The 14162-nt window shown below is 34.6% G+C and overlaps 1 protein-coding gene across 2 annotated transcripts in view; it reads left to right on the top strand.

The window, feature by feature from the left end:
* Nucleotides 1–13827, top strand: part of LOC127866245 (uncharacterized) — a 39045-nt gene extending 25218 nt beyond the window's left edge. For both annotated transcript variants that reach the window (XM_052406673.1, XM_052406672.1), the window contains exons 3-5: nucleotides 9861–9980; nucleotides 11575–11739; nucleotides 12896–13827. In XM_052406673.1, coding sequence (XP_052262633.1) covers nucleotides 9861–9980; nucleotides 11575–11739; nucleotides 12896–13041 — 431 coding nt within the window. In that variant the 3' untranslated portion in view covers nucleotides 13042–13827. The remainder of the gene's footprint in view (nucleotides 1–9860; nucleotides 9981–11574; nucleotides 11740–12895) is intronic.
* The last annotated feature ends 335 nt before the right edge of the window (nucleotides 13828–14162 follow it).

Here is a 14162-nt window from a genome sequence, read left to right as displayed (position 1 = left end):
ACAGACCGATGGCATCGTAGGGAATATATCCATATCAAAGTGGTTAATTACAAAACAAACGTGAGTGTCGTCCGGTTATCTCTTTTTATCTGCTCTTACTCGAAAGGTTAATTAAAACCGCCCCGTACATATGCATCAACTACACTTTGGCTTGTAATTTGCACTGATTTCTAAAATGCTAAAAGTTACTTTTCATATAATTGCACGTGTTCGCATATAAAATGTCAGATCCAAAGTGCATATATTAGTTTACAAGTTAAAGTTAACGTTTCGCGCAGTATTACTGTCTATAAATGCTGCATATTTTTTCCGTGTCATACATGTACACCAATGTTTGTAACTGAGCAACACGTTCCTTGCCTACAGACTTTACTAGCCGGAAGTTAGCATTTTAACAATAAACTAAGTGAACTATTTGACGCGTTTACATGTTTTAGTGGTTTGCCATGTATAATTTAAAACAACGTGGTAAACATGACAGTTCATAAATTTGTTTAAATTTCCTGATTACATTTTATCTGAACCTTTTAAAATATTCATATAAATTACATTGATTTCTTATCGATTCGACCATTCACAAGGACCATGTAATACTGTACACTCAAAGTTTAATACAAACGTAAACCTATTTTTTTATATTTCGAATGTTACATATGCATTTGTAACTGAAATAATCAAAGTTAAAATTTCACCCTGTAACTGGATTTTTGCAAAGAAGTAAATGAAAATACATCAACAGCGGAAACTCAAAGTGTCGTCCCAGCCCGCGCAGGCTAATTCAGTGACGACACTTTCCGCACATGCATTAAACCCACTGTCCTAGGCCCAAAATTAAACATTTTACACCTGGTGCCGAGTGGTGCGTAACACATTGTGCCTAGTGCAAGTATACGTCGAAAAATGTTTGTATGAATATAACCACATGTTGCTAATATAAATAAGTCATTCTTGTTTTACTTTTAAACGGATCTTTTTTTAATACGCTGAGTTTATCATTGTGAAAACTGGCGTGTTTATTTATTTATAAATTTATTTAAATCATTATCTATAACAGCATAACATTTTATTTGATTGGTAAATTATATTTCGATTATAGACGGTAGTATCTTGGGTAGTAAGATTATTTAAACTTGGAAACGTGGGAAAAGTTTTACAAATTCACCTTAAAGAGGAGCATCGTATGGTTATTATCCATGGAGAAAGCTACAGATTCTTTACTTTGCCTATTAGCGGACACATTTCGGGAGAAATGCGATGGTATATTTCGAGGGGTTAAAGCCAGAACGTGATAAGTGCACTTTTATCAAAAATCACTTGTTTGCACTTTCATAAAGTTATTCCAACGCTCTACAATATGCACTATTCCCTGGAATCTTATCTTGAATACAACATAGTTAATCCGAAAGAACCAAGGTGCACTAAGTGCTTATTGACAAATCTGGTGTATGCCAGAATGCTTCAAGTGCACTTAAGTCATTTTGGCACAATAAGTTTTTATACATATTGAGAGGAAAAACATGTGCCAAAAGGATTTAAGTGCACTTAAATCATTTAAACATAAGCCATTAGTGCATATAATTTAAGGTAAAAACAAATATGAAGCCCTTACCTTGTTTAGGAATTATTGCATCTTGTTTATTAAACAGGAATACACAAACTATTGTGCTAATTTGTAATTAGATAGGAAGAATATGCCTTTATTGGTGCTTATCCAAAAGACATTATTCTCCCACTAAGATGGTAAAATAAGATTTGATCTAGAGGCTGTTTTACCGATTCCATGTTCTCGTGTGAGCCAAGTTTATTATAAAAGAAAAAGTTTCAATATTTTCTTTTACTGTTTACAAAACACAAGTTTGACATGTTTATTGTGGAACGAAACTGACGGAAAATGCGGCTGTGAAGTGGGAACCTGTCTTTTGACTTACATGAAATCCCTTCCCATCACAGTTAAGAATGTATGCTTTTATTCTGACTGTTTTAGTGGTCAAAATCGAAAATAGGTTATTACTGTTGCATTGAAAAATGTAAAAACATAGACACCATTGAACAAAAGTATTTAGAAGGTGGACATACCCAAATGGAGTGTGACAGTGTACCTGCTTACATAGAATGAGCAAAGAAATTTACATTGGTATATTTACTAATGGAAACCAATTGTGAGGGTTACACCAAAGAGAACTCCGTATGTTGTTGTGCCTATGAAATACTATGACGCTTTTTATATCAAACATGTAGCTTAAACTGTAATGCCGCCAAATGTTGTAAATGTAAGTGGACAAAAGGTTATATGGACAAAAATAAAATTGATAAAACTACAATTGTGATCCGGGTGTGTGTTTTTTAAGTGCAGTTTTGATGACACCAGTTTTCAGTGTGGTAAACTCATATCCTCTATAAAATCAAATCAAATCCTCTATCAAAGGACCTTCTATAAAATGTGACATACAACCCTTGTAGATTCCGAACTTCCAATTACAGCAACAAAGAAGAAAGACCTGCCATCACTTTGCTCTGAAGGGATAATTCCTTCAGAATATCACCAGTATATCAAGGATATTCCAGACCCAGATACAATAGAAGATAGATAAGATGCAGATGTGGAATAGAATATCTGAATCTTAACTTTCGTCCATTGTTAAGGTTGGAGACACATTTGCATGTCCTGTTCAAATCTAGAATGCAAAAGAAAATAAGTATGTACTTCTACAAAAAGAATTACCATTATGATTATTAAAATAAACTTGTTTTAAGTGCACATGTTTCGTTTAGTCTCGTAAAATAGATGCATAGCACAAGGCTGTTTTGCTTTAATGGCACTAATTCCTGTATGGCATAGAAAAAGCAGCGTTCAATTCTTATGCAAAATAGCACCAAGTGCACTTAACACAGTTGTACTCTGAAAATATATATGTTTTTACGTTTATGCCAGAATGAAGTAAGTGCTATTTTGAATACAAAATCATTAAAATATTGTATGCAATCATATAATATGTTTACAATATCAAAACAATACTATTACCTATATTATAACCAAATATTATGCTGATATTCATATTCATCTAAAAGTTGTAGTCTGTCAAACCTTAATTTGCGTTTTTCTCCACTATTTGAAAAATGGAGTTATCACGTTCTGGCTTTAACCCCTCGATTTATAACGCAGTTTTGTTATTCTTAACTAATTCTCAAAATGTCATCGGAAGGATAAAGGATAAAATAAGTGACCATCATGAAAATATAACTGTCAAATGACATAAATGCAAAGAATTATTTGTTTAAAGACTTATTTTATTTATTTTGAAGTACGCAATAAATTGCATTGCATGTGAATTTGTTCGAATAGGAAATCTACGTTACCTGTGCCACCATTTGATTAATATTCTGTTCGCATATGTTGAGTTATATCAATACGAAAATCACTTGTTGAATCGGTTCCATTATGATTGCTTATTAATTGCTAAATTATACAATTGAAACATGACACCATCGAAATGTTATGGCATTCCTTTCTTCGTTACATAATACAATTTTTAACACAAAACACCCAACTTTACTTTTATATACTGTTATAAAGCCGATAGAAGTCATACAATTGTAAGCACTAAAACATCCAACCTGACTTTTATAAACGGTTGTAAAGCCGATATAAGTCATACAGTTTTTGACTGATTTAAATCGCACTAAGTGTTTCAAACGCTACTTGTGTGCTGATGTTGAATACCTACGTACAATATTGTATATGGAAAACATTACATTGAACATATTAAATAATTCTTAAATCAGTCTTCGCAAACTGGCTTTAAAACGCCGGTCGTAGGGAAAAAAAAAAATTAAGTTGTAAATCTGAAAAAAAAATGCCGGGCAAAGAGAATAGGCGCGTTAAACTTGTATCATTTATTTTTTTCCGTGCTAAGTGGAATATAACATAACTTTTATAATCTAAATGGGTGTATTTTCCTATTACATTTTTTTTCGGAAAAAAATAATATACTGCCGGTCGCCCGGATGGAGATTTTTTAGAACACATGGACATAGGAAATGTGCTTGTCAGGACAGGAACTCGCAGTTTCGACTATAATTTAAATATGCGTGCAAATTATACTTTAATATTATGCATATGACATATGGCATATTTCAATTTCACGATATAAACACTAATTTACTGACTGAATATTCAAATAACAATAATTCAAAATACATATATGATTTTTTTAATTATATTTATGCGTTATAAATATATAATTATGATTATTATATTATATGCATCCTTGCGCTGAGAAACTGTCTTCAAATTATAAAACCACATTAGCGTTTAATATACTATGATATATCGTATGTAAGTGTACTTGAAAATAATCAAGAATAAGTGAACACATTTGATGTGAGAAAAAGAAATATTAGCAAATGGTACTCAGTAACGTCGATATTATTTAACGTGGTTTGATTCAACAATAATGCATAATTATGTCTTCTGAAAATGACAGATCGTCTATTACTGAAAGTTACAGCCAGCTGCTTGCTGTAAATGCAACGTAAGCAGTTTAAGATTAGAGGAAAGTAAGACAATGAAATGTTTCATCGAAATTTAACTGCGAACAATGTAACACATGTTCAAAACTTTACTGTTTCATCGAAATTTAACTGCGAACAATGTAACGCAAGTTAAAAACTTTACTATCGAGTGTTTTTTTTGTGTTATGACACTATACTGTATACTCTGATAATTTTTTGCAAACATGTGTACAATAAAAAAAAATAATTATGATTTTAAAGAACACCCATTATATAAATGAGCTAAAGGCGACCGCTTTGCAACATATATTGAAAGTTTTTTAACATACTACTAAGAAAAGCTGATTGATTTGGTACACTACCATGTTAAAATTCTTTCGGATATTTATTGTTTTGAGATGAAAATTGCAAGCTCCATAACACGAAGCAAAGTCACTGCAAAGTAAACGTACAGTTTAATCATATGTATGGTTTAAATATTATGATTGTATCGCTTTTGGACAGAAGCAACTGCGTCGGTCTTGCTTGTGTAATGTGAATATCCATAATGTCTGCACTGTTTTAATGCAGATAACTTAGTTACACTCATTGTGGCGACGCTTTATCCTCAAGCCCTTAAGATGTTACATATTGATAGTATACCTCCTGCCTTCACGTGGATTAAATAATTGTTTTTACCCGGTATATAACTTGTCCCATGTATGGACTGGTTAATTTGTACTGACTGTCTGTGTGTTCGTGTACGACTGAATGTCTTCTTACTCGAAGCATTCACACCTGCAACAGCAACAGCAACGCCAGAACTGTCAAATATTTTTCTTCTTATTTCTTCCACAAACAGTTGCGAGTATGTACACTGTACGACAACATGGATTCGAAACACGTGCATAATACATGTCTGTCTGTCTCCAGACAGCCGTAAGTCCGAGATTTAGGGCAGACCGGTTCCACTGACCGCGACTCTTCGCAATAAATCCGCTCATTAATGGACTTAAGATCGGATAGGTAAGTTAAAACTTCTCTGTTCGCGGAAATGTCTGATATTTCAGATATTTTTGCCAACCGCAACTGATTTGTGACATTGTCTGGGGAGATAATTGCTTCTTGATAACAAAAACCTCTTGCGCTTACTGCCATGAAATGTGATGTGATGTGATGTGATGTGATGCGATGCGATGCGATGCGATGCGATGCGATGCGATGCGATGCGATGCGATGCGATGCGATGCGTGTGATGTGATGTGATGTTTCGATGAATTGTTTTTACAAGTTTCAGGGTGTGAAAATAGACCTGGTCTTAAGTTACGTGTCTCTTAAATTACAAATCCTACATTGAGGTGTTTTTAAAAGGGTCTTTTCACGTTTTGGTAAATTGAAATATATATATATATATATATGTAATGTTTCAGATTCGCAAAGTTTCGTTGTAGTTATGATATTTGTGAGGAAACAGTAATACTGAACATTTACCATGTTCTAAAATATCCAGTATATGCATCTTTTGACGGTTAAACAAAACAACCTGAAAATTATACAGCGATTAATAATTTTGGCAGTTCTGTTGTTGTCGTTATATTTTGTGGCACTACAAGGATTGCTTATATAAATTGTAAAATACGTCATTCATTGTATGAGCACGGATGGCCGAGTGGTCTTAGTGTTAGACTTGTTTTACTCCAGGGTCAGTGGTTCGAGCACAGTTGAGGGTTTTTTAGATTCAATGTTTATATTTATCAATATAAAGCATTTAATGACAATCTTCAATATCTTCCAAAATCTGTGTAAAGGCCCCTTTAAAACTGACACACGGAAGAAATCAAAATCAATAATACTTGAGTTTCCGTTGTTCTCAGAACACACATCAGTGTTGGAGACGCGTGCGAGCTGTGAATGTGCAACCTCACTCTTCTTTGCATCGTCTCATGTTTAACCCATGTATGCCTAGCGTCCTGAAATAAGGACATTGCAAACAGCGTAGACCCAGATGAGACGCCACATAATGCGGCGTCTCATCTGGGTCTGCGCTGTTTGCTTAAATGTATTCCTTTATGAAATATTCTAAATATAGACATAAATATACTTGACACCCCTAATTTTGGAAATAAATTGATCCAATTTAGAAGGATAGGAGAGTCCACTGGGCATAAATGGGTTAAACTGTGTTTGCGTTTAAACGCGCTTGTTATCAGACAAGCGCAAAATATATTGCTAAATTCACATATACATGTATACACTGCTAAATTCACATATACATGTATACACTGCTAAATTCACATATACATGTATACACGTACATTTGTACTATGTTTTCTCAAGGGTTATAACGACACCTGTTCAGTACAATATCCCTTGTTGCCTACTTTCCACTTTGAACATCAATCAAAGCGAACGACAAACTATTTGTAAATGCCTGTGTTAAACAGTTTCAAAATTGGTTATTCATGTAAAGTTCAATACGAAATAAAATGTGATGTTGTATAATAATTATTTCTCCACCGAACATTTGCAAATGTATTTTAAGCATTAAATGTTTAAAATATATTTAATTTTTTAATCAATTTACTTATTGATGAACAGCCTATGTAACGGATGTTTTCTTTTTAATACTATTTTGTATCGATGTATGTACATTGTACACTCTATGTTTTCATTTTTAGACTGTTATACGGAACGATGAAATTCATTGTGTCAGCCTGAGCCAGTACAGAAATAATTAGTAAAATTCTCGCATATATGGTGCAAACATATGCCAAAAATGACTGCTAGTAAATCATTAGAGCGCATGTATACTTCAAATGAAAAGCATGTATAATAAAAATGAAATTACTGTACGCTACTCAATGATTATAAATGACAGGTCGTCTTTCAACGGGGATTTCGTAAGCGGGATTGGGATGGGGGATTTTCTCAAAATTAGAAACTATCTGCTTCAGAAAAACCCAGTAATTTCTATCAAAGTTTTTTACCAGTTGTCTTGTGTTGTAATATGAATTTTGGTAGGATTTTCATTATATTCATTTACTAAAAAACTTTCCTATATGGTATAATAGGGGTGTTGAATTTAACGGCACAGAAACGCTAGTGATAATTAAAATTGTTACATCATAATTGAAAAAAGAAGCATAAATATATGTTTTTTAATTTTAGTTAATTTATTTGAAAAAACAGGTAAGACAAAATACAATTACTTATATTAAGATTTTTTTTTCAACAGCAACATTCTTTAAAATTGTGTAATAATTATTTTAAAAGAAATTTAAGTTCTTTAAAAATATAATTGTAACTGATAATAAAGTATTCAATACATTATTATATAAAATACAATATGATATAATTTTTATATTGAGTATCTAGATTAAATAGTATATACTTAGTAATAAATAAATAAATAAATTATATATATAATATATATATAATATTGATCATTGCAAAACAACTTATTACATTGTATAAAACATGACTTTAATAGAAAGTCTTTTTTTATGCTATTTTGCTTACTGAAACTAAAACCGATAATTCTCTTAAATATATAAATAACAAATCATTACGCGTTTTTATAGAGGATATTTGTTGGATTCTGTGGAATATCGATTTTAATTCATGAGTGATCATATAAAAAAAAATCTATGGTCACGAATGAATTAAAATTGATATTATATCCAACACATTTTCTTGTTATCTTATGATTACAAATTATTGTGTTTATAATGTTTCAACTGGAGAATTGTGCTTAAATAATGAAGTCATGATTGAAAAAATGAATTACAGCTTTAATTCACTGATATTTCTCTATAAACCACTGGAAAGCATACAATAAATTGTATTAACTGATATCGTGTTCGGTCATAATGTCAACGGAAACCAAGAATATACGTAAATTTAACGTGGCGTACATAGGATTGTAATTTTCGAGCAAAATATGTTCAGTCCAGGGTCCGGTTTAATGAAAAACTACAACACCCGACTGTAGTCGCACGACTGTGTGGTCGACCGACGCTCGTCGGCCGCCAACTGACCACTCGTCGCGTTCAAGGAGCAAGTTGCAGTGACTGTGGTCGCACGACGGTGTGGTCAGTCATTTTGCACGGGTTTTGGTTGCCGACAAAGCGTCAAGCGACGAGCAGTCGTGGTGTGAGGGGTAGACTGCGGTCGCTCGACAATATGTCGAATAACGTGCGGTCGACTGACGATCGTCGTTCTCAATTAAACTCGTTTATCGTCGCACGACAATTATAAACTGGTACGACCATAGTCGCCCCGACCATGGTCACTCTCATTAAACCGGACCCAGATGTTTTTACTTGGATGTGATCAATACTTTGAACGAAATGCGTTCCATTTTGAAATATCATGTCACGCGGAACTCTTCATGGTTCGTTTTAAACATTCTTTTCAAATGACGTTAATATTTGAACCTTGCTTTTATTCCAGAACTTATTTCAGATGTCAGCATATATGAATGACATGTGGCCGATTTGGGAAACCATATTTTATTCGTTCTTTTTCAGTAAATTGATATCGAATATCAGTATGAAAAAAGAAACTACAGCTTTGTGTATACTAGTGGTATTGACTGTGGACGATGGACGTTATGATGGATCTGCTAATTGATTAATAAAACCATATGTCTATATATATTATATCATATATGATTTTTTGTGCCGGGTCCCGATGAATAAAACCATATATTTTTTTTCATCGCGTGTTATGCTTGTTTTATCAAAAAGGTCAGTCCTATTTCAAAACTATAATTTACATAGATTTTCACAAATCATGTATCAATCATATTAATTATAATCAACGGCATCATATTTTAATCCCACTGTTAATAATTATTATTAAAATAAATGTTGATATTTGGTTTATTCAAAGCCAAGCATTTGTCTAACTAGAATAAAACGCATATTATACAACGATGTATACATTATCATTACAAATATAATGTTTCAAAATTATCATATCTAAAGCATTAAGAAAAGTGAGTTACGCGTTATCCAACCAATCCGTATCGTTTTCTTAACATTTGTGACAGCGTGTTTGACGGTTAAAAAATACAAAATGCATATCAAAATAATACTAGAAGAACCGTTTTTGTAGAAAGTCAATTTAGTTTTAAAAAACGTATATTTACTTATAATAATGCAGCGGAATTTAGAAATCTCTGAAACAGAAATAGATGCATTATACAATAACTACGTGCCACCAGATGCATACATGCATACATGTTTTATAAACAGCGTAACAGGCAATACGCAATTCCAGAAAAGAACTTTCAAGAATTAAAAAGCCCAAAAGCCGACTTTTTTTTTAAAATACAAGCAACAAAAATGTACTCTTTTTTCGTTCAGGTAGCGGCTATGGAGCTATGATGGCGAGCTACCTGACAGGATCTGGTCACGTGCCTGACTCCCTGAAGCATCTCCTTCCGGAAATGCGCCAGTACTGGGGCGCAAACGCTCACTCTGAAAGTAAGAATGGATATGGAATCTAATTAATTATTTACTTTAGTTCAACTCGTAACACACATACCGGTAGTCATTTTTGAGAGTACTAAATAAATATTTAAATACGCATGTATGCAAATGACTTAAAATCTCGCATTTCCTTTTGACGTGGCCGTAAACATGTGTATGTGATCACGTTCAGTTTGAGGTGTGAATGAGCATACAATAAATGTGTTTGTTATTTGTTGTGAGTGTAGTCAGTGATACACACAAATTAACGCGCTTGCGCTGACTTTTTTGTTTATTACAACAAACTGCAACTCTTTATATAAAATGTTTTTATTTTTTTATTATATAAGGCCGTTTTAGAAAATGGAAACAGTGTGAGTATAATCAAGAACGCCGGAAAATATTTATAAAGACAAATTATTATTTAGACAATTATTCTGTTAGGTGTGGTACTTTTTCCACCACCCTTTAACAGAATTCAAACTGACAAGAACGTGTTATGTTAGCTAACCTCTGAGCATTTCATTTTTATCCATTTTGAGAGATATTAATTTTTTAATGCGGCGTTGCTGACATTTCAGAAGACATAAAATTGATTTAATCTACCACGTGACTAAGTTTCCACAATAAACGGCTATTTTGTGTTAGTATTATATCGGAGAGCTTAACGCACACTGGGAGATTTGAACCGACGGCAATCCTCTGGCCAATAACTTCATTTACTTTCGGTCGTTTGGCTGTTATGAGTTTCCATACACCAGATTCCGAGGAAGAACATCTATAATTTGTTTTGATTTACACTTGTCAATTGATACTGGTATTTGCGACAATGTTAACATGCATGGGCTGTGCCTCAATGGTCGAGGCTACAGCCTAAGTGAATGCGGCTGCACCGTTACGGGGCAGACAGACTTATGATTGACCTCAACTTTTCAACCAGCAAAGAAAATACTATAATAATAATAGCCGTTTCAAACAACTTAGTTGGTCTAAATTATTTTCTAAATTACCTCAATTGGAAACCGAAAACTAAGCGCTTAAAAAAAGGAAAGTGAAAGTACATAATTTGGTCTTTTATCATACTTATGTATATGTGTATATTAAAAATGTGTATTTACAAGCAAGAATATATGGCATTACGATATTTTTCGTTTGCTAGGACAGAATATCATTAAAGTTGTATACACAAAACTGTTGTCACCTTGTAATGTATAAGTATCGTCCATTCACTAATTATGACCCTACAAAGACTATGGTGATATCAAATACATGTGAATGACATATAATTGAGCCTTTAACCCATTTATGAGTAGCGTCTAGAAAAAAGGCCTTGGCAAACAGCGTAGACCCAGATGAGACGCCGCATGATAAATTAATCCAATTTAGAAGGATGGTAGAGTCTACTAGGCATAAATGGGTTAAAGGACAGCTGTATCTGTTGAGCTAGCTTTATGTCCTAATCGCAAAGATGTGCGGACTGCACAGGCTAATCTGTGCGATACTTTACGCACATCCATTAAGCCTGGTTTTCACAGAACATGTCTCATATACCATAGCTCTACGCTTAATCCAACACCGGATTTTCTTATCGTAATTGTAATGTTTTCAGGCTACGCTCGGTACCTGTTAGGTACGATGTATAACCCGTACCTGCCGTACCTGCCCGCCACAGAGTCCCTGGCGCTGTTCGCCCAGAGCTCCGCCAGCTCCTCTCAGCTTGAGGCACTGCACGCACACGCAGCCGTGCAGCACCGGATATACGACCTCCAAAAGGGTAGGCAGAGAGACACAGAACTACACAGCCACAATTATACATGTACTTTATGATGTTTCAGATATACATGCATAACTGAACTAGAGAAAGTTAAAGGGTAAAGGCAAATATTTATAAAAAAAACAATTTGCGACTGGGTGAAAAAGACGTATGGTTCTTGTTAATAGATTATAATTTTGTTGTTTAGCTGAACACCAGAAAGTTATGAAAATTGCCGCAGGAATAAATGAAGCATACCCTGGAATATCTCAAAATAGTTTTAAGTATTTTGTTTAAACAGCAATTACATTTCTCATTCATTCAGCTACCACATGTGCGCCCGACTTCGTCTAATGTCACTCATTATAATTCAATATGTGAACTGAATGCCGGGATCGACTTTATCCGCTTACCACTCTTGGTTTTGTCTAACCTAGACAATAAATCGCTCCTCCAGTGGTGTTTTACCATCTGATTCACATTTGGCTCATTTCGCTTATAGTCACCCCTACTGCTTAATCCTCTAAAATTGCGTTTTTAAGCGCACGAAATGATCAAATTTTATCGCGAAACAGTAACATCGGTTACATGTAGGCTCCTATTGAAGGAGATTTATAATAATACTCAAAGACATGACGCTCCTTTGCTGGAGATTGCTTATTACACTTAATGCCATAACTACTCGTTAAAAATTACTTCGCCATAAACTGTTTGCCTGATAATTGTTTTCTTCTATTTCCTGTGAACATTTTACCGTGTCTTGTTAAACAGAGCTATTTTTGTACAGAAAATGCTCATATATCGTACAAGTTTGATCTTTATTAAAGGGGCCTGTTAATCGATTTTGGCATATATTCAACATGGTCATTAAATGCTGAAAATGTATATATGTAAACTTTGGAACTAAAAGGCTTTAGTAAAAAACAAAAAATACATTTAAAACAAGTATTTCTCGCCTAGGCTCGAATCACTGAGCCTTAGAGTAAAAGTCTATCATTAAAACCACTCGGCCATTGGTGATCATACAGGGAGTTAAAACCACTCGGCCATTGGTGATCATACAGGGAGTTACGTAATGAACAGTAAATTTGTATATGTAAATTGTAACTTTTCAGAGTACAAAGGACAGCACAATTGGTCATCTATAACACTTCCTTACTCATATGTGTCGTTTCAGAGGCGTTATATGGCCAGGGGCCGTTTTCACCTGGTTTGCATCCACATCTTCACCTTTTGCACAATCCCGGCGGGCAGGCTGAGCCCACAAATCTGTCTATTTCTTCTTCAAAGGCAAAAAATTGGCGGCGAGAAACGTGGTCATGAGGAAGATATTGGGTCAAGGCCGCAAGGCCGTGCGCGCGATTCCGACAGTAAGGACTTGAAGCAGAAAGACAACGGAGAGACGAAGGAGCGTTCAGGACCTATCGATGGACTAGTTGATTGTTCAAAACACTGTGATAGTGGTAGTGAAAGAACCAGAGAAAGGGAGTCCCAAAACAGACGACAAAGACAGAATCAAAAGTTCCTCTAAAGTTCTAAAATCGCCACCAGTTCGCAGTAGTGAAAGTGCTCGGTTGGCGAGGGAAGAACGATTTCTCCGAAAAGCAAACGTGAGAGAAGTCACAGCGGTAATTCCTTTCCAGTGAGCGCACCGGGAAAGACAAATCCTACAAACATAGTCCCGTTTTGAGATGCAATGACTCAAGCCCGGTCCCTATCGTACGCAGTAGTTCAACCCACAGCTCTCGTCAAAGTGAATTTAGTCCGAGTCTTCATTCCCCCAAGGCTCATTTAAGTCCAGTTCAGAAAGCTGACCTCAGTGGACCAAGCCCTGTTCAGAGTTCGTTCCGCGGGGGTTGCACACGCCGCCCATTTTTCTCCTAAAAGTTTAACACAAACTGGATCTTATCCTCGAGACATTCTCCTGACCAGGGTTTGCGTTAGTGAACAAGAAGTACCAGAGAATCTCTGTATAAAGGATACACGGAGTGGTTCTAGCTTAGAAATACATGACGCAAAAGTAAAGACCGAGTTCACGGATCAATTTGCAGTCGCATCTCGATATTTCACCGCTGACCGTAATTACTTCAGAAGTCGTAACTGAGGTTATATCAAGATGTCAAAAGGTTTGCTTTAACATTTAGATGTATACATAACTTAGTATAACGGGATGTGTTAAAGTAAACATAGTATCACCTTAAGCTTTTCAGAATGTTTATCATAAGACATTTGAATAATCGTATTAACGTTGTTTTTTTTAATTTTAATGTGTGGCAAATATATTTTTGTGAGATTCATACTTTTCATATTGTAAGAAATTCACTTGTAGATTAATTTCTATCATGACTATGTTTCTTTTGAGAGAGAATGAGACCTCGCCACAGACTTCCGACAGCCGAATGCAGGGCCATCCCCGTGCAGCGCCATGAAACGTCCACGACATA

This window comes from Dreissena polymorpha, chromosome 2, assembly GCF_020536995.1.
Source record: "Dreissena polymorpha isolate Duluth1 chromosome 2, UMN_Dpol_1.0, whole genome shotgun sequence".
NCBI classification, from domain to species: domain Eukaryota; kingdom Metazoa; phylum Mollusca; class Bivalvia; order Myida; family Dreissenidae; genus Dreissena; species Dreissena polymorpha.
The sequence above is the reverse complement of the archived record's forward strand: the minus strand, read 5'-3'. Positions and strand labels throughout refer to the sequence as shown.